Below are 26,854 nucleotides of genomic sequence, written 5' to 3'. Positions count from 1 at the left end.
GAACATTCCTTCATCTCTAATTTCACCCTGTAAGTATCACTGAAGACTTTTCTTCCATATGCTCATTAATACAATTTCTATCTTTAGCAAATTTTATCTGACAAAAAATACTGTGTGTTAATCCGATCTATTAAGGTTCTCATAAAATGTATAAAGTAAGATCCTCTTGTCACCATCAGGACATTTTGAGATCCAAATGGTGCTGCCCTGACTTAATTTCTTTTTGAAAAAATCACCTTTGTTTCAATAATGATATTGTCTTTTAACATTTCAGATCACAGTATTTCGCATGGGATCAGAAGGACACCAGGATATTGATTTAGCTATCCTGACAGCATTACTAAAAGGTAATGGAGTTTCACTCCACAGTGATTCTGTACCAATCCAAATGGATTAACTCTGTTTCTCTGCTGTGCTGAAACCTGGATTTATTGACAATATCTACCGTATCGAGATGGTAAATTTATGCTGTGAAATTGAAGTATACTTTTTGCTCTAACTGCTTTACACAAATCCAGCTCTTTCTTTAATGTTTAAATAGCTACTGTTTTTCCTATCTGTATTTTTATTCTCCACCCACAATCGCTAAAGCATCACAAGAAACACCGTTGGTGACCCCCCACTGTTTACTTGAGAAGATTTGTACTCACAGAAGACAGCCAAAGAACTTCTCAGACTTAGATTGCCTTGGCGGCTAGTAGAACATCCAGAAGGAGGTTATCTCCCTTTAGATAAAACTGGCATTATTGTCAAAGTAAAATGTTATCTGTAGTCATCCTAGGAAAATCTGTGAACTGTGTTGGATTCCTTCCAGCCTCCACTGGTGGAGCTAAGAACTAAGCTATTGGGGAGGTAGGGGTTTTAATCTTAAACTTCACAGGTCGCTAAATCTTTCTAAGCCATTACATGTTACACTTACGCTCTTAAAAGATTGTCTTACAATAAATCTGCTGTTGCTACAGTTCATTATAAACCCTGGTCTTGCAGACACTTACACCATCTAGCTTGGCTCCCTTCAAAATATGATATTATCAGGTAATTTAATATCTGCTTGCAAATACAGAAACAGGTGAGATTTTAAAGCCTCCAAAGCACATGTACTTATCTGATGAAGAATTATTCACCTAAGCAAGGGCTGGGAGGTTCTAGCCCTCCGTTTATATGGTATTTCCCTAAATGGGATTTTCACAAATTGCATGTATCAATCACCATGGTCATCTTGTTGTTTTCTGGACTGTTTTGTGCTATGTAGTACAGGCCATACTGATTTTAAAAACAGAGAATAAGACATACCAAACAATTTTAAAGAGCAATCTGAGAAACATTAGGGAATGGACTTCCAAAGGTGACTGGGGAGAGTAATGCTTCATGAGGCCCTTTAATATTTGTCATCATGTTATTGTCATCCCCACACCTGCATAAGAGTACACAATGCCATGTGGCAGACCTGAATTTGAGTCATAACAAAAAATCTAATAGATTTACTGGGTATTTAAAAGGTAACGGGAATTATTCTTGCTTGTTCCAGGGCTCAGTTTTCTTCTCAGTTTCTTCCTGTGCAGGTTCACAAAAGCTGCATGAAGAGAAAAGAGAGGAGGCCTGAGTAACTTTCACCTAACCAAGCAAAATAGTATTTTACCTTTTACACAATTATGCATCCCATTTCAAAAATGTTATTTCAGACATTTAAAACGAAAGTCTGAACAGGAGGAGTAAACAAGCACTGGCGCCTCAAAAGTATGATTGCAAGCTGATAGCTACCAGCCAAGGAAATGAGCTAGAATTATTTTGCTCCAGTAGCTTTTGTTTCTTTAGGCTTCTGTAGTATTGCTTTCTCCACTTCTTTTGCTCATTTCAATCAAGATACCAGTTGTTTGTCCTGCAGGTAACATGACTATTTTGCTGCTACCCTGAGGTAACAAGTTTCAGCCATCTGCGTAATTAAATCTCAAGGCGTTTTGGACATCTTCACACAGAAACAATATAAATCAAGGTGAAGAAAGGAAAAAGAAACTAATTCAAAACAAGGAACAAGAATTGCATCCATCACCAAATTCCTCTTTTCTATCCTTAGGAAATATTTTAATTGCAGATTTCATTTTTATCTTAAATATAACTGGATTCTTCATTATCCTCAGTGTAAAGTGTATTCTCTTCACATTTGTTCTTAAGACAATCACTGAAACTACTGCTCTTGATTTCTATTAGTAAGATACAGATTGTCTTAAAGTTGTGATTCCACTTTTTCTAGGTGTATTTTCAAAGTCTAAATCCCAACATAGATCCCTGGAGTCTTTTACCACCTTGAAAGCTGCCTCTTGGAAGCTGAAGAAAATAAATCATAGGCCTGGGAGGGATTGTTTTCTGTTTGAAAAGTTATTTTATAGTATTTACGTGAGCAACTGTACTATGGTTGCAGTCTGGGTATATGAGTAGTTCTCTCTCATCTGGAATATCCATTTTGCAAGTGCCTAACTGGTCCTGTTGTCTCCTTAGTAAAATAAAATTACCTCCCCTCTTCATAATAGTACTGCAAGACATTGTAGTGAACTTCTGTTAGCTCAGAAGGTGCCTGGATCTGTGTAAGTAATTTTGACATCTCTTTCATGCTCGCCTGACAATCTTGATTTGGTAATCTGCTGATGGCAGCAGCACTTGTGTCTTGCTCAAGAGCCAGATGAACTAAAACTTACACCTCATCTTCCTTGCCCCTCAGCATTTTCTGATTATGAAGGTACTCAATGAAGATTAGATTCATAGATGCCTCTTGTTAAACTGAGCTTTCTAATCACGGGGAATGAAAGTCCATATAACTTTTTAGTCAATGTGTGCAAAGATGAGATCTTTTGTCTCAGGCAAGTCCGTGGTCCTTATTCATAACATGTCTTTGTACAAAGGGTCTGGCTCACCCTGAAAGAAATATTGCCTTTCTGTAAATATACCCCATCAGGCTGATGGATAGTTGTGGTTTTCGTCAAATCAAGAAATCTAAGGTAGCAGTGCTGAACCACTTGTATATTGATTCACTAGTAAGCAGATTTGAAGACTGCGTCTGAATTATCTTGAAATTCATAAGTTTAGATTCAGGAATTAATGTCTCTCACCTCTTCAGCACTGTGTGAAAAGGGGGCAGAGAAAAGTACGAAACTGGGGAGTGATTATTGGTTACTTTTTCTCAGTCTTGCTGATGAAGATTTTGCAGTTCTTGCTAGCCAGTATTCAAGGCGCATAGCAGCTAATCACCAATCCCACTCTCGTGTGAGTGATTCGTTCAGGGAGTAGGAGGAGGACAAGGATTGGGAAACACGAAGTATCATTTTCCTGCTTGCTGTGTAAAATTTGCAACGAGCTAGTCTCTTTTTAAACCCGCAGCGGGCACACTGCCAATGCAGGAACTCTCCTGGATGGGATATTCCACAAGCCCCAAACCCTGCACTGAATACGAGAGATTATTTCCGTGTTTGTTTTCATGAGTCACTTGTTTAATCTTGTCAGCAGATCTATCTTTCTTGGAAGTGATCTCCAATAAACTAGGGAATGGCATCCAAACTGGTTATCAATTTACATTGCATGGATGTCACAACAGCATATGGCTTGTGAATTCCTTTTTTTTTTGTTAATTTCGAGAGACATGCAAATGTGGGAAGTAAGTTTCCAATTGCATGAATTTGTAGCAAATAAATTTATTGATACAGTTTAACTGTTTGTGCTCTCTTAATTTGAACAGTTGGAACTCAAACAGTAATGGATTTTGTCCTTTTGCAGCTGCTAATTGAGCAGAAGGCATATGGCAGAGAAGTGAAAGACAGCATATGGAGACGTTCTAAAATATAATTGTTTTGAAGTGGCATCAAAGATCCTAGTTCACGAAGCTGTTGCAATGTCTGGAGCATACTAGCAGCAGCAGCCATGTTTCAGCTGGTGCTCCAGAAGCCTTCCCGATGCAATTGTTAGCATTGGGAAAGAGATGCCATGTGGTATATGCATACTGTAATATTACTGCCATGTAACCATCTGAGATAAGCCATTAGGCTAATGCAGATCTGATGTCTCTGCATACTTTCCAGCCTGTGAATAAATCATGATTCATGCTCACTGAACAGCCATCATGTAGCATCAGATGGTCCTGGAAGACAGTGTGATGGTCTGCCAATCATGAAATCACTGACACAGAAGGATTTCAGAGTTAGGCCAGATATCTGGTTACTGCCCTTATAGTTGTTGCTATCAGCTTTGTTATTGTCAATTGATTTGCTAAATACCAGGAAGATGCTTGTAGCAAATGCAGTGGAAATGCAGCTTTTCACCAAAGAGCTGCTGAAACAGAAGAAAACGTAAGACCTGCTGAGATGCAGAGCAGAAAGTTAATTTGGATTGCTATTTTCCCTAACCTAAATCTTTTCTTAAATGATGATTCAAAGAGGACACTGACATGCTTAGAAGCACTGTGGAAATGAGTCTCCAACAACCGTTTCTGTCTAGATATATCAGTTTTGTGTCATTTCAGCTTTCCAGATTCCTGAGTACTAAGCATCATAGACTATCCCAGGAGAATGCTTTACATTGATCACAGTAAACTTTATCCAGTACATAAAAGTCTGTAGTCTCTCTATTCATTAATCTGGGATCCTGCAAGGGCATAACACTCATTGTCTGATGTGTACCCTGGCTCACCTAGGATACAGAGTCAAGTTTATGGTCCCAGGCTTTATCATCAAGGAATATTGCATTTTTGGTCCAAGATACTGGATAGACCATCTGACTTTTTATCAGAAGAATCCATGCAAGATATCCAAGCACTCCTGGATGGCCACCTAAGAGCATAAAGTTAACACCTGCAGGAACTAACAGCTGTCCCAGGTCTCCTTCTTGTTCATTCAACTTCGCACCATCCTTGCATTGTCTATCTATATCCAGCAATACCTATACTGAAATAAAATACTGCCAAATCAATGCATTGCATCCCAAATGCAACTTTTTGGAGCAGATGAAGGGAAGGAAGACTCCCACTGCAGATATTAGTCATATTGTCAAACATTCTTTTGAGGAACATACCTTATGCTCAGCCAGACACCAGGATACTGAGTAAATATTACATAGACATTAGTCATATTGCCTAAAAGACTATTTAAAGCAGTAAGTATACTACGGTAATTAAAATAATACAACGCAACTAAGCAGAGAATCTTTCCATGAGACAGGATGGAACAAAAATGTCGGGAGAGGAAATGCTAATTTCTCACCACTGACAGCATTAAGGGCCTAAGACGTGGTTCCACTGTGATTCCTGTATTGAGCTGATGAGAGCAGGAGGTTATTAGCTCTACTTTATTTTTTCATTTCCCAAATATCTTTTGGCTTTGATTTGGATACATTGCAGTGACACTCATGAGCGAGATGAATCCTCAGAGAGGTCACTTTTTGGATTCTTCTTACTGACTCAAATCCATGCTCTGTGGCACCAAATGCAATCAAGGAAATGATTGAAAGGGGATAGTATCTTAAGAAAGCCCATGTCACATTTGTTCTAGGAAGTTTTGCTTGTGTTAGTGGAATTATTTTCACTTCTTAATACTGGATAGAATTCTACCTGAAATAGCCTGAATACTTTCTTTTTCATTTGAGTCAAAAGTCATCAGTCCATCCTGGAATAAAATCGATTAAATGGCATCCACAACCCATTTGCTGCTCTGTGCAAACTTTTATAGCTTTTATTTTCCTTCTCCTCTTATGTAACACCAGTGTAATCCACATTTGCCTGAAAACTACATAGGGAAGACAGGAAAGAGGAGAAGGGTGCAAGAGCTTTCCAGCAACAAACCTCACTCTGGGAGCAGCCATCCCACCATGTGCATCAAAGCCCCAGCAGGCAGACCTGTACTGCCCAGTCTGCGCCCTAGCTGATGGACTGGTTTGGACCTGAAGTACAAAAACTCCTTGAGAAACCATACATTTCCTTCAACTGCCAAATGTCTGCAGCGCTCTGCGAGATAATGAAATGAACCGTTATGGTAACAAGCCCTGAGAAGAGCATTGTCTCTGGGACTGCACATGCACCCATAGGAAAACTTGTCCATTGCTGGCAGCTTTAAACACCACGGAGGGAGGTGGGAATGACAGAGGCTGGACCATGGCTTGCTTTCCCCTCTGTTCAGTATTTGGAGCAATAAGCATGCTAAAAGAAAACAGTTCTGATGAACTGCTGGGCTTGGGGGCCTTTCTGGAGATGCAGCCACCGCGTCATGCCCCATGCCAGTTGCTCTTTCACATGATCAGATGCACCAGAAGGCCCTGTGTTCATCTGGCAGCCAGGTCCTTCCTAAAGCGCAAAAAGGCCAAGAATGCTAGGTCACTCGATACAAACTGGGGGAGGCTCCCTGCTAGGGGTCAGAAGGTGTTCACCTGGAGCCTCTATGATTTGGCTTGAGTTCTGGCTGAAGCGGGGGCAGTGTAAGTAACACACTTCCTTCCCCAAGTCCATCTGATCCACTCTTGATCCAAAATGGTTTCTAACAAGGCTGCACCCCTGGCTACCCAGACTGCAGGCTGCAGTCAGTTTAGGAAAATCAGGAGGTGGAACTCCCCCATCACATGTGCAAAATGGTGCCAGGCTGCGGGATCACCATCACTGCCCCTGGGTTTTGGAGTCCACCCATGTGCCTCCTCCACTGCTCACCACACAGCTTGCCTGAGTACCTGCCGAAGCTCTTGCTGGCACACGGATGGGAAGGAGGAGATCCAATGACATTTTGAGAGGATCTGTTGTTTGCTTCAGAAAGGGGAAAACATTATTTGCTCTCTGTACTTAATTTACACTATCGTACCCACTGTGGGTAGTTTTCTTCTGTTTTTATAAATAAAACCGTAGAGACATTTTTGCCCTTCCCAAAGGTAAATATTTTCTGTTCTTGAATGTTGCGTGTTGTTTGTGTAAGAAACTCAGAAAAGTTCAGATGTCATTGGCATCCCCCATGAGGTCACTTGTGAGACCTTTTGTCTGTGTCAGAGTATACAGCAATGAGAAGCTGTGTCTTATGCAAAAGGGTGTTCCTGTTACTTCTCAGTCGCAGAAACGCCTTTTACTGCTTTCACTGTTTGTTCTTCTTTTATTCATTTCTTTCTATCCTTCTGCTCCTGCATCACCTACCTTTTTATCAGAGCTCGTTTCTGTAATAAAATGAAAGTGATCTGGACGATCTACAGTCCACCATCTCCCAAATAATTGCTGTAGCTATTGCAAGTATATTTGGCAAAGTTTCAGGGCCAAATTTCAAAGTGAACTGATTGCAAAGTTAAGAATTATGAAATTAAACTATAGGCTAGTTGAATTGATGAATTGATCCTTCAGCGGGAATTTCAGCGGCCAGCGTGTTACACTTTATGTTTTCTGTGCCTCCAATTTCAGAGTCCACCTTCAGCTGGAACAGTGAATGACTTTGAATAGTAATGAAGTGGGGACAGAAATTACTTTGAAATAATGAAATGCTTTTGTTTGTCCTCCTTCCATATCAGTATAAGAATTAATAAAGACAATTAATAAAGGCCTTTAAAAAATGAGCCTTTTTACAATCACTGAATCACTACAAGCAGCTATGCAGTTAGAAGTCAGAGGGCACTTTATTTATTTGGTTGATCAGTTCATTTGGGCCATCAGTTGTCCCTGTCATACTGAAGCACAAACACTGTTTTATTATTACAAATCAGCTAATAACCATGAAATCTTTAGTGAAATATTAAAAAAGCACAGCAGGGCAGGAATGTCCCACAGCATCCATTAGAACTACAGGGAAAAACATACCCTCCCTTCCAAAAAAACAAACAGCTCCAAACACATCTGCATAGTTTTTTATTTAATTTGGATATATTATACCTTGACACCAAATTTACAGCATGCTTTCTTACCTGAATATCGCATGTGTGAAGGGAAATTTGTCCCACCAAGACCCCAGAGTACAAATAGATAGAGGAGAAATCCCTATGCTTGTACAGGATCCCCACCTTATCAGGTGGGAATGCATAAGGGATGTGCATAAAATGCATGACTATTGAAATCGGTGGGGTCTGTGTGAGTTGAACCTGTTTGTAATTGCTAGATGCACGTGTGTGTATGTGCGCACTTGTGTGCATACGTGTGTGTGTGCGTATTCCTGCAGCTGGACCAGTATCCCTTCTGGCTTCTCCTCTTGCTTGCCATCTGAGAGGAAGTAAACCCATTCATTCCACCTCAAGTTGCATCTGCCGATATGACGCGTACCTACTGTATTTTTCAAGTAACAATTAATGTCTGTGAGACAATCTAAGAACCATAGATTCAGATTTGAGAACCAGGATTTCATTATAGGAACAGGTTTGGAAGGTTTGGTTTTGTTTTAATATGAGATCAGTTGCAGAAATGACATGGACATCTGTGAGATTTTTGACAAAGAGGAATTACCATGGTGGTCTGTTGACTGAGTTTAAAGTATGCCGTGTTTCTTTTTTCTCCTCCTCTCCTCCCTGCACCTCTCTCTGTATTCACAGGAGCTAATGCATCTGCTCCCGACCAGCTGAGCCTAGCATTAGCCTGGAACAGAGTAGACATCGCCCGCAGTCAGATCTTTATTTACGGGCAACAGTGGCCGGTACAGTATATATACAGCATCTTCTACTGAAAACACTTTAAACACTACACAACATTAAATCCATTCTGTTGGCAGCGCTGATTTTAACAGAGTTTAAAATACACTGAGTCATGCTCCCAGCCAAACACAGAGTTCCCATTCACAGCTATGGAAGGCAGGCACGGTTACAAAGATGTTAATATGTTCACTTGTTCGAGGAAATGGTGACATCTAGCGATGCCTTAACACTGAGAGACCACACCTTTAAAGAAACGGCTAAGCAACACATTTATACTATCAAGCAATGATTCTGCAAGCTGAGAAAAACAAGTAGCTGTTTACAGCCATATTATAATGTTAGGCTATAAATTAAAGGAAAGGCAAAACTACTTTTTGCTCTTCAAGCAATATGTTTTTATACACAAATACTGAATTTGATGATGATCGATCGTCAAAAATATGCTGCACAAACGTTGGAGGTCATGAAGTGGACCACGAGAGCTGATCAGCAATGTTATCACAGAAGTGCTGCGGCTCCAGACCTGAGCTGGTGTTAATTTCGTGCCTAGTGCTGCTCTGCACCAATCTGCCTGCTTTACGTCTGCCCCGTCCCATGCTGCAGCTGCCAGCTGTGGGGACAGGCTCCCTGGCCAACACCGTTCCCCTGGGGGGCACCATGGGCAGAGCTTCCCTGCAGGAGTGGGAGGGCTGTAAATAGAGGAGTTATTGAACGCTGTGTGGGGCAGAGGAGGAGTAGTCAACTCCCAACTTGTGCTGCAGTTTTTACAGTGGTAGATGTCACCCATGCTACTACCTGTAACTCCTTAAAGCCTATCTTAATTCAGAAGGTTTAATTGGATCACAATATTCATTACTGTGGCTCTTGTTTTGCCACCATCATGAAAATTTCATATGCTACCATTACATGAGCATTTACAACTCCCCATGGAAAAATTATAACAAAATTATATTCTGTTTAACTATCCATGCTTTAAATGTAGTGTCTGGAGCTTGCTAGTTTCAAAAAAGCTTAAAGCTAGTTTCAAAAATCCTTGCCTTTTCAGCTATGAAGTGAATAGGACTATTCATCTTGTCTTCAATATTGGGCACAAGTATGCATCAAAACATAGGAGGGATTTTAATGGTACTGAACTGTCCTTATGGTTATTGCTCCATTACCACACCATAGCAAAAATTTGCAAAAATGCTGCAAGCTGCCGTCATTTCGCAAGCTAAAAGCTGGAAGTATGAGATAATTTCTCATCCTTCTAACTCGCCCCAACTTGCAAGAGATAGAAAAGGAGAAGTTTTGCATAAGAAGACCTCTTGCATTTGGCCCTTCAAAGAAATGTTAATTGTGAAGCTATTTCTGCTTCCTGGGTGCCAAAGTTTCCCTGAGTTTCCACATCACGAACAAAGGAAAAAGCTAGTAAAGACAGAATTAAAGTGAGCGTATGTGCACATAACAAATATACCAAATATAAATAAAATGTTTAACAGGAAAGCGAGAAATAAAGATAATAATGAGATGGTGAATAGTGTAGAGGTGTGGTCACCAGTTTCCTGGGTTCCAGTTCCTTGGTCCTAATCTGGATTTCCTAGAGTATGTTAATCTTAACATTCTGACACTCATTTTTGAAATGCTGCCCTGAGTCAGAGAGACCAATATAGACTAAAACTGTGATTATCCCATTTTAAGCTTAGCAGAGCAACCCTCAGAATTTTGTCAGGATTCCCTGTTTGTGCCAGGGTGACCGGACCAGCCAGATACAGCCTGCAATACCCAGGAACAGCCTGAATTAATCGCTTGCTTTGCAGGTGGGCTCCCTTGAGCAAGCAATGCTGGATGCACTGGTGTTGGACAGAGTGGATTTTGTGAAATTACTCATAGAAAATGGAGTAAGCATGCACCGTTTTCTCACCATCTCCCGGCTAGAGGAATTGTACAATACGGTAGGGCCAACCTAAGGCAAATTTTCTATCTCTATATTCATTGTTCTAGTTCCCACTTGTATTACAACCACATGATAATGCACAAGGCAGCCAACACGTTGCAGAAATTTTCCATGTTAGAAGTCCACATTGTCTCTTAGCTTTGTCTCTCATATAATGGAACATGCTGTATCTTGCCCACCTAACCTGCTGTATGGACATTGATTAAGCCCCACACGGTGCCAGATGATTTCTGGTCATTGTAATTCCAATATGATAGACCTGAGATTTAGGCAGATGACACTGGCTGGAAGACAGTAACTGGCAGGTTAGGACTTGTAGGATGGTGATATATGGATCCTGACAGTATAAGCCCTTACGGTTTCAGAAAAATCTTGCAATTGTTAATCAAACTCAGCCACTAGAAAACAAATGGAAGCAAGCTTCTTGGGATAATATGCTGAATTTAAAGGTGAAATATCTTGATTTCAGGAGGTCTCAGTGAAGGACTTCCCCATGTCCTTACTGAATGTTCCAAAAATCATAGTTTTGACTTTTAAAAGCCTGTTTGCAAGTTTTATGTCTTTGCTCTTAAAATGAACATGAAACTGCAGAGGTTCAAACTGCTTCTGAGTTCTCAACGGCAAAACACATTCCAGCATTCACATCATTATTGCCTACCAAGAGAAACCAGTAAGTTCAAATTGCTTAAGTAGTATGAAAAAAATCTTAAAGCATTGTCTAGTTCTTAGGATTGCTAGTTCTGTCTGTTGGAGAGAGGTTGTGATAAAGTGCATAGCCCTTTTCAAAAAGTTTTTTTCTGCCAGTACTTTTCAAAGCCCTGCCATCATAAGCTGCCCACTCTGGGGTCTTATCCAGAGATGTTTTGCACTGATGGTGACCAGAAGTCAGTCTTTCAAAAATATAAAATATGAAAATAATTCATTAAATTTGTGCAAAATATAGAGGAACAGGTATCCATGCCACACTTGAGACAGATTCCCATCTGATCTTTGATCGGCTTAAACTTTGCCTACCAACTAGCATCTATGTATTAAGAACATAGCATTTGGGTCCGCCTGTTTTTGCAAAATCTGTTTGACAATATTTGAAAGCCTCAAAGGTTATTTGTCATGGTATAGAAGGTAAGGGGCACTTGTGGTGTAAAAACTACCTGAAGGATAGAAAACAGAGTAAGAATACATGGTGTGTTCTCACCACAAAAGGACATTATGACCAGGGTCATCCAAGCCCCTGTCCTGGGACTGCTGTTGTTCAGCCTGTTTAGAGATGATCTGAAAAATAGTAACTACTGAAGGGGCAATGTTTGCAGGTGATTTAGCATCACTCAGGGTAGGCAAATCTGAAGCAGCATATGAAGAATCACAGAAAAGTCTCACCATGCTCAGTGATGGGGTTACATAAAATTAAGTGTTGGCAAGTGCAGAGCAAGGTATATATGGAAACACCGACGCTGCACATATGCAGTGGTCTCATCTATCATCAGTTACAGCCAAGGAGGTCTCCCATAAGAGTCTCTTAAAATATCAGCAACAGTGAAAAACACAACAGAAAAGAAAGTACTTCTCCACATAACATATAATTGTAATTGTGGGAATCTGCTGCAGAATGTTTTGCATGTCAGGTGGAGTCAAAAGAAGATTGGACAAATTCACAGACTGTTAGTGGCTTTCAAACAAGACAGCCTAGATGCAATGTCAGGCTTGGGGCTCTCAGCCACCAACGGTGGAAGTGGAGACCCCGAGTGCAGAAAGGCTGACACTTAAGCAGCTGGTTTTCCTTCCACTCTCTCCCAGAGGCTGTGCATGTTGTGCTGGGCTCCTCCTTTGCCTAAGTCAGGAGCCTAATCTGGTACATAGGACCTTGCTTTTCATCCGGTATGGCAGTTGTGTTTTTTTTACTGAAGGGTTTTGTACAAAAGAGAAGTCAGGTGAAATAATGCTCTTGTAACTGAGTTTGGTTTTTTTTTAATTGATAACACTGTACAATTTAAGTGATCTCAGTTGCCTGAGTTTTAAACTACTAAGGTGAGAAAACCATTTCAGCATTTACATCTTGCAAGTCTTTGGACAATGCAAAACTATTTTATTCTTCTTTATTTGTCCTTTGCAGAGACATGGACCATCCAACACTCTGTATCATCTAGTCAGGGACGTCAAAAAGGTAAGAGTCCAATAGACGGTAGGTTGGAGATAATTCTGTGATTGCTTTTTGTAGCTAGATACAACCTCTGTTTTGCATGAGCTTTCAGTCAGATCCTTCTCATTCCCCTGCCATTACAGAATGTCCTGTTCGTATGTACCGAATATGAACTTTTTGCATACAAAGCACAATTAGCAAGTTATTTGGCTTGCTTTCTCTGTGGTTTTAGATGCTTGGGTAATAGTGCTTCTGCTAGCATAATTGTAGGCTCTTACATACTGTGTTGATTTATGCTGTTATCTGTATTTTTCCATACCTGCAACTATTGTCAAAGCTAATTTCCATCTTGTTAGTTTACTTCCGAGCCTGTAAAATAGCCCTTATCCTTGTGCTGGATCCCAGCTTGTTGAAACAGCTCCTTGTTCTGTGTTGTATGGTATATTGTAGGCATATTCCTCAGCAGAAATATACAAAAAGAAGTAGTGCAACTTTACTCTGCCCCCTTATCAAGTTAATTTCAAGCATCTTCAATTATAAAGAGCCATTAGGAGGGCAGGACAGAAACATAGAAAGGTATAGTGACAGGAAGGAGATATCAAATACCTTTAGCAATGTGTTCAGGATTAAAAGTGTTACAGCAGCAGCACTGAATGAAAATCCCTTATATATGGATCACGTAGGGAGATTGAGTCTGCAACTGACCTCATCAGCTTGAATATTCTCCCAAAGCATGTGCAGATTACAACCTTGCACATTCCGTAAATTGGACCTCAAGGGTAGCATACCTGAGAAAGGAGATTTCTGTACATGGGACTAGATAGAAGATTGAAAAAGGAATAGAGATTTTTTGTAAAAGCACAGGGTTTGATGGTTTCTTCTGTCACTGACAGCTGAGCAGAACCGAAGGCAACTAGGGAAGGGGAGTGGCAATCCTTCATATGTCATCTTCCTGTTAAATAATGCTACAGAATAATAAGTAGTTATGTTTAGGGGGGTTCTGGTGGCTTTCTTTAATTGGTGTGGGACATGGCATCATCATCGTTCAATTATATATATATAGTATATTAAGTGACCATGGGAAAGTGTGAAATGTCTACAGAAGAAACTGAAACTGTTCTTAAGCACAAATCCCCTTGGATAGAGCAGAGTAAAGCTAGAATGCATTTAGACTGGCTACTTCTCTTGAAGCCCAAGTTACTGGAATTTTTTTTTTTTTACTAGATATGCAGTTACTTACGTGCCTATAAGAGTTTGAAACAAGCATCATTTGTCTTCTTACTTTAAAACATACTCCTTTTCAAACTCCTTCTCTCCCCCAACATCACCTTTCCAAGTCCTCCGTCGAAGGCAGAGCAATTTGTATGTTGAGTGACTAAATAATATCAATATCTTTTTCTGAGTCCCTAAGAAAAGATGTATTTTTAAAGGAGCTTTTGAAAAACAGACATCAAAATAGGCAAAGATGATCAGTAATCATAGGTATATATTGATAGGCATTGGCATTAAAAAAACTGACACCGTATTTAATGACATTATTTGTCCCACAGTGATTGCTAAATGTTAGGTGATGGTCATTTTTCCACAAATTCATCTTTCTTTCCTCTATTCATACCTAAAGTCTCCAGTAATTCCCACTACAGGAAGACAACGTGTGCTTTTATCAGAATATCGTTTAAAAACAAACAGCCTGGTGCAGCCTTCTAGCACCTTCATCAGAAAACTGCACCTCTGGGGCTGTATTTCTCATTTTGTCAGTGATGAGGGACAACTGCGGTTCACTCGGAGAAACGTGACAGCTCGCCATAGCCCTGCCACCTGAGCAGATCCCTTAGCAGCCAACCAAGTTGTAAATCAGTCAGCAAATCTGACAACGGTTTAAATGAAAACACCTCCTCGGAAATAACTTCTTAATGGACATCACTATTTGACAGCTAAGTGGTCCACCGTGCATGAAAACCAGGCCACACTGCTGATGCTAGTTTTTTGAGTTTATATATATATTTTGATGCCAGAAACCTAACATCTCAGATTTAATTACAGTATCACAAAATATAAATAGAGAAAATGTAGTCTGTCACCTTGAGACAACACTTAAAGGATATGCATACTCTATGCTTTTTATGCATACATCCCAATTTTAAAACTGCACTATTTAAAAGGGTGTATACTATAAAAAGTGATTTACATCTGCATCGTTGTGAATTCTCAAACAGAAGACGGATGCTTACAAATCATAGAAGCATCATTTAATTTACTACTATTGTATTACATAGCTGTATAAATCACTAGGAGGATTTTTTTTGTTTGAAAGACCACCCTGTCTGTTTAATAAAGCAAAGAATTTGAACAACAGAAGTCACACTACCACATCCCGTTTGTGGCAGATTACAGACACACATGTGTGTGCGCACGCACACACACACACACACAAACATGTAAGACAACAATTTATTTTCTCTTGGATTTCCAAATATCACTGTGAAGACTGTTAGCCTGAGCAGCATATTGTAAAGGCCTGGAGTCACAGCCTTAAAGAATTTACAGTAACCAGAGCGTGCTTAAATTCTGCATATATTAACAAGACAAAGTACTTCTTAATGACTCTGCTTTAGAGACAACTGGGCTCATTTCTCTTTTCGATCCTCTCAATTCCGTAACTTAATACGGGGACAAATCTGCCTGCATCGTTTGCATCATGGCCTTTTTGACATCTCCCACCAAGAGTACAGAATTTAACACGCAGAGTTGACTTCCTTCCCTGGTCCGTACAAACCGATGCATCAGACTAAGCAGGAAAAGACAGCGGCAGTGCTTGGCATCCTGTCTGTAAGTGGAGGTTGCCCTCTACAGGTTGTTTTTAAAAAATCCTTCCCTGGCTCAACTAGCTAATGAAGATCAGTAGAAATTAACAAATTAATTTTTTTCTTTAATCCAAAAATTGTATATAATCAATATATCTTAATCCCACTCTGGGGTGATATGAGTTTTCACAGGTCTTTATTTTGGACTGCCACTGTATGTCTACATTTCCAGGGAGCTAACAAGCAATATACAGAATTTTGAAAGTATTATTTTTTCCTCAGCATGTAATATCAGAGGCTTGGCACCTGCTGAATTTAAAAACCCACCTGAAGTGAAAAAATACTCTAATTGATTAGCTACAGTTTAATTTGAAGTTTCTTCAGGAAAAGAATAACGCATTAGTACTGAATAGTGCATTAGCACTAACATTAAAAGGTTAGTTGATTATTAACTGGGGTACCTATCATACCCGAAAATCAAACCTTCTCTTCTGTCATTCCTGACCACCTTGGCTCTACTAGAATTAGCCCACCCAAATTTTTGCTGTTCTTGGAGGGATTCTGGCCCACTTGCACCACTGTGCTTCATTTACAAGCAGACTCACCGCTGCCAGGGTAGTTCGGGTGTCTGCTGATACAGCAAACGCTTTGGCACATGCATAACTCTTTTCACAAGGATGGTCCAAGTGGCTTTACCAGGGCTGCTCGCTTCGGAAAAGTAATTTGTGTTAGCATGGAGCCACACATGTGTATGTCTATAAAATGCATATTTCTGCTGCGAATTTGTGACTTTTCTTTAGTAAAGTGCTTCAATATTATCTGGGAAGTTTAGATGCATCTTTTATTAAAGTTACTCTATTGGAAATTTTTTATCTAACTCCCTTTATGAAATTTTAGAAATCAGAAGAACTATATCAAGAAACTCACACTTTCTAACACATGCAGCACCCTGATGCCTGTTGTGCTTTCTTAATTGCTCAAATATTTTTTGCCACTTAATAATATTAAATCATTCAGTTTTAGTGAAATTAAGACAGCAGGAGTCTGCTGAAAACTACAACTCTGTCTTAGAGCTACAACTCCCACTTCTGCCAGTGCCTTCATCTTGGTTCTATTAAAACTGTCATTGCCTTAGGCATTCTGGAGAGAGAAGAACATTTTGGGGAAAAAATAAACAAAGAAAGAAAGAAAAAAAAAACCTAGCAGGATTTAATTTTTAGCTTTACGTTATTTTTCTTTAAATAGTTCAGAACAAAAATGACTGGCTTCAAATAAACTAAGCTAATATGAATTCCTGCAAACCATAGTGATTCCCCCACCCATCAGATTAGCCACGAGTAGGAAGAGTGCAAAAGGATATGCTAAGGGACATTACCGAAAGATAGTTGGCAGCTCACCTTTTGCCACTAAATTTGCTTGATCTTCTGTCCCTTTGAATCTCAGCCCACCGCTAGGCATGGTACACCACAGCACTACCTCCCTCTCTCCTTCCTCAACCTTTCAGCGTGCTGTTTGTACCGTGGTGAGCAGGGAGGGAAATAAGCATTGCTTAGAGAGGAAGGAGGATCTTTGCATCCATTTCATCTCTTCTGCAGAACAGTTGCCATCTGCTCTGCATTAGTGTTTCTCTGCGCTGAATCTAATAAGCACATCTGCAGAGAAGCCAGGCAGATATCTGCAGACATGCAGATATTTCCAGCAAGACATGGCAGTCATAAAATTGCTCCGTGATAATTACTAACCTTCTTTTGATTACCACATAAAAAGAGCTACAGGCTAACTGTAATCTGTGCTGTATATCATTATAGAAAATGTGATTATTTTATTACAGTGCCCTGAAAAAGTTTAAAGCTAACAATTACAATTTCCTGGTCCTTCTGCAATGTTGACTATACAAGTTAATTTTTTACTAGAGTAATTTTCGCTTTTTCCAAGACTACTGCTCGCAGTTCACAAAAGGATAATTTACCTCTCTTTCCACCTTTAATTTGTAGTCACATCTCTTGCACAACAGCATACAGGACAGAGAGGGTTCGGTAAATCTGCAGGGTTCTTAATGAGACCTCTCGATCTGGGTGACCTATTCACAATTTGCTGAATCATGCCTTCTTTTCTGGTAGGGAACTGCTCGCTGAACCATAAACTGTCATCCGAACAACTCGGAGGCAGTGATTTAGAGAAGGAGGCAAACTTTCATTTGGGACATTCCCTTCCCATTAGCCCTTTCCTCCTAAAGGGATCAGAGTTTTCCTTGAGGAGTTCCCAGGGAGGACCAGAAGAGCAGATGTGCCGACGCTGGGGTTTTGTTCTTCCATGACCAGAGACCCCCAGGAGTGCTTCACGGGCACATCTGTGAGACCACTCCACTCTGAAATTGTTCTGGCCTGCTAGGTGTCGCATCAGGCTTACTGCTACTGGCGAGTGGAAATGCCCAGTTAACTCAAAGGTAGACTCAGATTCATATGCAGTAAGAGACAATCTGTTACTGAGATCTTTCTTCATAGTTTTGCAAGTTTTAAGTATTGGAGAACTCATAACCTTAGTGTTGCCGTTTTCAGGCTTGACAGTGAAGAGAAGGAAGCTATGTACAAGGGAGCTCACAAAGTGAGGGCAATAAGACGTGGACATATTTATCATTCTTTTTCCCTTCAAAATAAAAGGTGCAGGCTGAAGACATTGCATATATATATTATATTTAACAGAGAATAAGAAAGGAAAAGGAACAGAAGAGCAAGTATGTAGATGTCTAATGCTAATGACCTTACCACAAGCACAGTTCACCTCTTGGGAGACAATCTCCCTGGCACTGCTGGAAATTAGGTAGCAAGATTATCATGCTTAGAGGGGCTTTCAGTAAAATATGTTCAAGGAAGGACGACCTAGGAAAATTGCTAGGCCTGTAGTTTTCTTCTTGAACAAAACCCCAAAGAATTAGCCACAGATATTTTGTTTATTACAACTTTCATACTTACTTTCATACATACAGATGCTTTCCTCATACTAGGTGTGGAATTTAAGCAAAGATATGTGTTTATTTGTACATAACCCCAAGAACAAATGCTAATGGACTCTCCTTGCCTCTAGCAACTAGCAATAATTATAACTCATGCACTGTCTAAGTCCGCTAGAGTGGATAACGCAGCTCTTTCCCCCCTGCCCTTCCTTTCCTGGAACACAGGAAGGAAACACTGCAGGATGGGAAGATCATACGCAGGAGCTGGTTCCATGTGAACAAATGATATCGCATGTTGTCACTTCACCGTGCCTTGGCAGTGCAGATGGGGCAGTCCAAAGAGATGCCAGCAGAGATGTGAGATGCCAGGACAAGAGTCATGGGGGACAGATGGTGCAGAAAAGATGCTATCTTGCAGGACTAGAGTCCAGCAACTGTGCCTGACCTTTCAAGTGTGCTGATCCTCGTGCTTTTTGTTCTGCAGTCGTGTTCCTTGTTTCCCCAGCTGAAGAATATGAGTACTGTGTACTGACGTTATCTTCTGTTACTTCCAACAAGTTCTTCACCTTCTTATTTAATTTATGTCTTCTTTCCAAGCGAGAATATCCAGGTTTCGGTTGGATCTATTTTAAGGTGAATTAATTAATCAGCATAATAATACATTCCTGTTTTTAACTATTTGATTTGTTTTATTCTAACATCATTATAAAGTGTATTTAACAATGCCAGTAATAAGCATTTCTTCCTCTCCCACCATCCTTCTTATTTTCATTGCAGGGAAATTTACCTCCTGATTATCGGATAAGTCTGATTGATATTGGTTTGGTGATAGAGTACCTGATGGGAGGAGCATATCGCTGCAATTACACCCGAAAGCGGTTCAGAACACTGTACCACAATTTATTTGGGCCCAAGAGGGTAAGGAGCAAGTTATTTGCCATCTGTATGACTGCACCCACTGGCAGGGATTACCATAGCTTCTTAGATGGTTCCAGGCTGGGGGGATCCACATGCACACACTATTCAGCCTGCAGATTCATTTCCATTATGTACATAGCAGCTATTTCACCACAATGCACCGTAAGCCAGCCACTGATACAAGCTACATTTTTTATTAATTTAATGAAACAATTATTGGGTTCTGCTGCCCTGGTGAGACCAGGACATAAAACAGTCTCTGGCTCTAAAATCTCTAATTATAAGTATCCACAGCTTTTCAAAGACAACTCTTTTGACCTGTACCAATAATACCATAGGGCACTTGAGTTAGACTTGAAAAATCTTTTGGTTTTATAGACGCCTTTCCTATCTCATGGCACATCTTCTTGATTGTGGCCGGAAGCTATCAGGGCAAAGAAATCCATAACTCAAATTTGGCTTTATTGGCTGGATGTGGCTCCAGCAGAGTCAGCTGGCTCATGGCAAAAACACTGTTCAGTATTTTTGTGGTTTTCATGTTTGATAGATTACAATACTATGAATCCAAAGTAAGTTTACTACCTTTCTAAAACATAAAAGATATTTATTGTCATCCATAATGCCACCGACTCAATCCAGCATGAAGAAAAATCTGCTCAACTGCTCTCAGTAAGATTTGTCGTTCTTTGCCTATTTTTACCTCACATTTTCATGTCCCGTCTCAGTTCAGATCTTAGCAATACACGCCGCTGAATATTGTTCTAAGTGGCTATAAAGAGCAACAGCTCTGTGAAACCGTTACAGCCAAACACCTGAAATGGGTTTGTTTGTTTCCCTACACTTCCATTCTTCACTTTTGAGAGGAAAGGTAGTAGCTGTAGCTGCTGGGAGAGACCTCCTTCCCTTAGTCACTCCATCAAGAAAAGCATCTGAGTAGCAGTTTCACAGATACTGAGCCAACATACAGAGCAGCTCCACAGCCGTCAATAAAAGTGTGCCAGGGGAATGGCCAAAATGCTGATGTACTCCAGAGAAATCCACTCATGCCTTAGTAGTAATTCCTATCTCTTTTCTACCAGAACGGCCCTAAACCAGCTGTAATTTGTATCTGAATCCAAAAGTATGTCTTCTGTTGTGTGTTTTGATGAAAAAGGGTCAAACTCAAGGTTGAATTAAATATATATATACGTAATTATTTGATTGATGTATATATGTATATTATATTACATTACATTGCATTACATATATATTACCTATATTATATATTGTTTATTCTATACTCTATATTGTATCTTATACATCACATGTTACACACTTACGCATGCATGTATGTATACACATGTAGTTGTAATTTTTCATCACCCTTCTGGGAGAAATAACATTTTTCTAACTTTTTTGTACAGCCAAAAGCCCTGAAACTGTTGGGAATGGAGGTAGGCAACTTGTGATAAATCTTAATGTCTTTTCCTTCTTTGACAAATATACACTATATCACGATAATGTTTAAATTCACGGTAATGAAGACACCAATAGTTGTTTTCCAGTTTTGTATGAGAAATGTGCCACACAAATTGTATTATTTTTCATCCAGATAACTTGTTTACGCAAAGGCCAGATTAAGAAACATTTCTTAATAAAACTCCAGCAGGTAGACAAGAGAAAAGAAGGCTCTACCCCCTCTATGCATCATTTTTCCTTTCATGAAGATTAAACAAAATGTTTCAATCTGTCAGGCCAAGCAGAATTTCACTCAGATAACAGTATAACTTTAGAACGTGTTCAGAGAAATGAAGTAGTTCAGAGAATGATGCAGAAATCTTTACATGAGCCAAATTTCTGTCAGTTTTGTTGACACTTTTGGCTACCCCAATGCTTCAAGGAGATAGTAGTGTTTTCTCATTTGTTTATTTTGTACAACAGCTTTCATTTTGCTGTCCACAGGCGCAGCACAGAATAGGTCAGCTCATCTGATAAAAGCAGTAGGCTAAAATGGGAAGGAAACTAAAGGCAATAGAAACAACAAAGAGCTGGAGAAAGAAGGCATGAACATGGGATACAAAGGCAGAATGGGATTGAAGAGAGGATAAAAGGAGAAAACACAAGAATAAGCAGGGAGGGAGTCTTCAGCAGACCAGAACATTCCTGGATATGTACTTTCTGGGGGTGGAACAAGGCAGATGCATTACAACAGATGTTATATTTGGAGTGAACTCTCAGCTTTGTTTTCATGGTGGCGTTTCCAAAATGGTTCTGGATATTGTGTGATTGTGCTCTGTGTTCTTAGGGAGAAAGAGCAGTTCAGAGCGATAGTCCAAAGCTCTCTTTCCCTGTGTTTAGGTATGGGGTTACTGACTTCTTAATTACAGTGCATGGACCAACAATTTTTTCATCGTTTCCCTATGTTAAATATTTTGTCCAAAAAAGCTGAAGGGGCTGGCCTGCAGGAAATGTGTTTGACATCTCAGGTACTGACTCCAATGCATTGTGTGAATTGATTCAGTTCCTTCACTGGTGAAAAAAATTTCTCTACAATTCTCACAGGATGATGTCCCTTTGCGGCGAGGGAGGAAAACAACAAAAAAAAGAGAAGAAGAAGTTGATATTGACCTGGATGACCCTGAGATCAATCATTTCCCCTTCCCGTTCCATGAGCTGATGGTGTGGGCTGTGCTGATGAAGCGTCAGAAGATGGCCCTCTTCTTTTGGCAGCATGGGGAAGAGGCTATGGCTAAAGCACTGGTGGCCTGTAAACTCTGCAAAGCCATGGCCCACGAAGCATCAGAAAATGACATGGTGGATGACATATCCCAAGAGCTGAACCATAATTCCAGGTGAATTTTCTTTCGTGTACACTTTCCTGGGTTTAAAAAAAAAAAAGAAGAAGGGAGAGAGGCTGCTGAACCTGCGTGAAATCTGCTTATGCGTACTTTGCCTTCATTTCTAACTTGTAGGGAAAATGCAGTCCCCTTAGAGAAAATCTAAATGGCTTTTAAACAATCTGTCTGCCAGACAAGCAGAGTTGCTAGCAGTATAACTTCTGAAATGAGAAGGTGTCAAGAAGGCAATGAAATATCTACGCTGTCGTGTCTCCCTGAGGCTTCAAGAGTCAGGCTGCAACCTTTCTCTGTGCTTTTTCAAGACCTCTGTTCATCCCAAGCAGAACAATTGTTGAAATCCTTACAAACATAATATTTGGGCAGAAGTGTTAATTAACCAAGAGATCATGCTTAGGTGAGCAATCCGAGATACTAGATTCCATAATAATCTTTCCTGATGTTAAAAGCCCGAGGCACAGAATTTAAAAAAGGGTATTGGACACTCCTTGGAGTGGAGACTTGGCCACTAAGCTATGGCCAAACAGCACAGAAGCAATTCTCTAAGCTGCATATAACCAGAGGATTTCAGCTAGAAAATGTCAGGGAAGTGGGCAGGCAGGTGGGAGCAGACAGCTGGTAGGTGTGGGTGCTCATCACTGCTAAGTCAGGGCACTTATTTATATGCCTACCATTAGCCACTCACATTTGAAAATGTGGGTTTCCATGTGTACAGTCAACATCACGATTTGCATGACGGAAGATGATGCCCTCCTTGCAGAGGCTGTCAGTTGCAGAGGCGTGTTTTCTGCAGCAGGCTGCTTGGGCTGATGGGAATGTCCCTCTATTGCAGGGACTTCGGCCAGTTGGCGGTGGAGCTCTTGGATCAATCATACAAGCAGGACGAGCAACTGGCAATGAAACTGCTGACCTACGAGCTGAAAAACTGGAGCAACGCCACATGCCTGCAGCTCGCAGTGGCAGCCAAGCACAGGGACTTCATTGCTCACACTTGCAGCCAAATGCTGCTCACAGACATGTGGATGGGTCGTCTCCGGATGCGCAAAAATTCTGGCCTAAAGGTCAGCACTGTTTTAAAATAAAATTAACAGTCAGAGGAATTCTAACGGATGGTGATGAGGCTCACAACAAATCAGTAATAACTGGTTCAATTAACCATATTTCGGGTGCTTATTTGTAGTGACATTAAGCAGGGTATATTCTTCCTGTGTTCAATTTTTCAGCAGGGAGTTTATCACAAACCCAAGTTCAAAGCACGTTACTTAGCCTTTTCATCATCTTTCTCAAAGCCCCCTCCAGCATCAGTGAGAGTTATCAGAATTAGAATTGAGCCAGGAGGTTAGTATGTCACCCTGCCTGGATACTTAAGGAGTTAGCCAAGATTTTTAAAGATAAATAAAGAAAAAGGATGTGTAAGTGAATTAACAGCTAGTGAAAGATGCTGTTCAGACAACCTTACCCAGAAAGGGCCAAAGCAAGCAGTACAAATTTTCTTGCGATCCCCTGCCAATCTTCCTGATAACTGACCTGAATGGACTACCTGAGAGGATCTGGAGGATAATTCAATTTTCAAAGTTTTTCAAGCTTTACTTCCCCAGCTAGAGAAATGCTAGCAGAGCAAGGTGAATACTGGGAGGTGAATTTGTGTCCATGGGCTGGCACCTTTCACCTTCACCAAAGTACTCACCAGTCAGTACATAACCAGGAATTGCCTCTTCCTCCCAGATGACTGAGACATATTTTCAGTGACGGGGTTCTCTCTCCTGCATTAATTGTATGTGTGAAAAGTGGTAATTGCTCAGCTGTTTTGCTGTGTGACAAGATGTTCGGGAATGGCAAGAATGCTTATAAGTACATATATCGTTACTGTACTGATAGTATTTTCATCATCCTCCTGCAGGAGCTGTGCATAAATATTGTTCTGCTTACAGATAGAACACATTCTCACATTTGGAGACATCTTTATTATCTATTTTTCTGACTCAACTCACAGGCCCATTGCCCTTCAGAGGGACTGCTGCCTTGTTCACTGCTTGGCTTTGCAGATATTCAACCTGGGTAGATGGGGATCAGTGCAGCAACTCATTTCCCACTGCATGCTTTCTCCTTTGGAGCACCTTTATGGCATCTCTTAAGCCATAAAATAGATCTTTTTTCACAATGAATAACTGAAGGTAACACACTCCATTTCCTTTCAGCTTCTCATATCATCAGGGCTTCACAAGGATCCTTTACTCCGTTTCTAACCTGTGTTTTATTTCACTGAAGCTCATTAGCAGGGCCCGTTTAAAGCTAAAGCAGGCTACAAGCTACATGAGCAAGAGGCAGCATGACAAAGAAATAAATTTGCAAGCATGAGTCATGGATTATTTCCCATGAACAATTTTCTCCGTCAAAACTGGCAAACGGCAAGAAGGCTGAATGTAATTCCTTAGAGTCTCACTGGGGATGTATAGCACCAGTGGAAGGGGGAGAGGCAATTGTTAATCCTGCCTGTTCTTAAAAATAGCCTCTCTGGGAAGCCAGGTCTGCCCGTAACCTCCTCTCCCTGGACACATCCTTTTGCGACAAGCCGAGTGCAGGAGCAGTGCAGGCAGTCTGGTGCTCAACACTTCCGAGGCTGGGCACAGCCTTCATAATACACTAGCTGTTCCTAATTATGGTACTTTGGATGGTTTCAACAACCATCATGCTGTCTGTCGGTATGATAAGCACAAGCAGTCACCTTCTGTATCCTGCCAACAAGCTAACTATCTGGTTTCACTGTCATTTAGGGAGAGATTTATAACAAAATCATTTTCCATGAGATTACAGCAAAACCAGGAAAAGCTATTGTGCTTGTGAATACAGACAGGCCACTTCTTTTTGTATTATTATGATATCTCTTCAGTTACACTACTGATTTAACCCCCAGCATCGTTCACTGAGTATATCCACACAAGCTAATTTTAATGGTTTCTACGCACCCACGTTATTAGAGAGGGAAGGCAGAAAAGAAAGAGCTGGCATTAGTGTGAGCATTACATGGCCGCCAGGTTACTGAAGCAAAATCTAAGGGGACTGCATAGCTAAGCACATCAGCATTTGCTATTGCTGGCTTTGCCTTATCTCCTCAGATCCACACGTGCTTGCACCGTGACTACCTGTGTGCTTTAAGTATGGACACAGAGAGCTTGAGACCTGTTAACCATCTCTGTAGAAATTAATACTGCTTGCGTGTCATTTACACTGATATTGTGTAAAATGCAGAAATTTGCAGGTCTGAGGTCTTAACACCCCCATGGTCCCACCTGCCGTTGACCTTATATAATATTTTGTAAATATATTCTGGCATGTAACAATATGCATCTGATGAGCAAGCAGATAAAATATTCAGGAGAGGCAATTAACCATAGCACGCACAGTAGTGCTAATAGAAGTTACATGCTTTGTTTCACTATGGAGCTCTGAAAACACTACCCCAAGTGACAAACACTGTATTGTCATAGAAGCTCACAGGCATACATATGTTTCTTTTCCTAAAGGTCCTGAGGGAGTTGTTCCATTTGATACTAAGTAACCATCATGATTGTAATCTGTTTACTGTGATGGTTACTGTTATCATTATTATTGCTTTAGGTAATTCTAGGAATTCTACTTCCTCCTTCAATCCTCAGCTTGGAGTTCAAGAACAAAGATGATATGCCTTACATGTCCCAGGCCAATGAGATCCATCTTCAAGAGAAGGAGCCAGAGGAACCAGAGAAGCCAGTGAAAGAAAAAGAGGAGGAGGACATGGAACTCACTGTAAGTGCCAACAATAAATCACCAGCCTCAGTGCTGTCAATTTGTTATTCCCACCTCTGTGGGCGTTGCAGGCTGTCTGATGGTTAAATTTAGCAGGTGATAGGATACCATTCTTAACATTCCCTTCTTTTGGTGGGACTCAAACCAGACAACTTGGCATCATTGTGTCTCGATGTTGCAGCAGTGCATGGTGATGCTGAAGCATCATGTTGTGATGTAATATCCTCATGTTTTGATTCAATTTGATACCATGTTGTCTGAAATAAATTCATGAGATTACAGAATTGAAGGCAATCAGCCATGATAGATGACTGGGCCTCACTGGTAGAAAAGAAGCTCACTAATTCTTCTGGGTGGAAACGTCCAAAGATTCATAGAAGCTAGAGGTTATTTTTTTTCTTTTGGTTACCTTTGTTAGAGGGCAAGTAAATGTGCAAACAGGCAAGAAAAATGATGAAAACGTTTTTCAAAATTCTTTATAAATTTGTGGTCATTGCCTCTCACACATACACATATGCAGTGTTTAATCCACTGAAGACAGTAGCAAGCAGCTAGACAGCTCAGCTCTTACTAAGAGCTCAGCAGAATTGTGAAAGGGAGGACTTGTCTGTATTAGTAACACAGCCTTAGAGGAATAATTTGCACCAAAAAGAGAATCAAATAGCTAAAGCTCTGAAAACCATACAAGTCATTTACTTCAAGTCTCTTGTTCTCAGACTTGTTTGAGACTTTTTAATTTGGGCAATTATCATATGAGCTATCAGACCTGCCTTAGCTTAATTTGTTTTGCTTTGGTTTGGGTTTGATTATGGTGTTTTTGAAAGGCTTAAAACTCAACCCTAGTTGGTCAAGGTCAGGATAGAGGTA

At 40.4% G+C, this 26,854-nt stretch overlaps 1 protein-coding gene across 1 annotated transcript in view; it reads left to right on the top strand.

The window, feature by feature from the left end:
* TRPM3 (transient receptor potential cation channel subfamily M member 3) overlaps positions 1–26,854 on the top strand; it is a 147,390-nt gene that overhangs the window by 80,052 nt on the left and 40,484 nt on the right. Inside the window, exons 7-16 of the mRNA XM_075136187.1 lie at positions 275–347; positions 8,521–8,621; positions 10,419–10,553; positions 12,666–12,716; positions 19,047–19,082; positions 19,227–19,367; positions 20,771–20,800; positions 21,909–22,198; positions 23,034–23,262; positions 25,820–25,987. Of these exons, the coding sequence (XP_074992288.1) occupies positions 275–347; positions 8,521–8,621; positions 10,419–10,553; positions 12,666–12,716; positions 19,047–19,082; positions 19,227–19,367; positions 20,771–20,800; positions 21,909–22,198; positions 23,034–23,262; positions 25,820–25,987 (1,254 nt within the window). The remainder of the gene's footprint in view (positions 1–274; positions 348–8,520; positions 8,622–10,418; positions 10,554–12,665; positions 12,717–19,046; positions 19,083–19,226; positions 19,368–20,770; positions 20,801–21,908; positions 22,199–23,033; positions 23,263–25,819; positions 25,988–26,854) is intronic.

The sequence above is a fragment of the Calonectris borealis genome, chromosome Z (genome assembly GCF_964195595.1).
Source record: "Calonectris borealis chromosome Z, bCalBor7.hap1.2, whole genome shotgun sequence".
NCBI classification, from domain to species: Eukaryota; Metazoa; Chordata; class Aves; order Procellariiformes; family Procellariidae; genus Calonectris; species Calonectris borealis.
The sequence above is the reverse complement of the archived record's forward strand: the minus strand, read 5'-3'. Positions and strand labels throughout refer to the sequence as shown.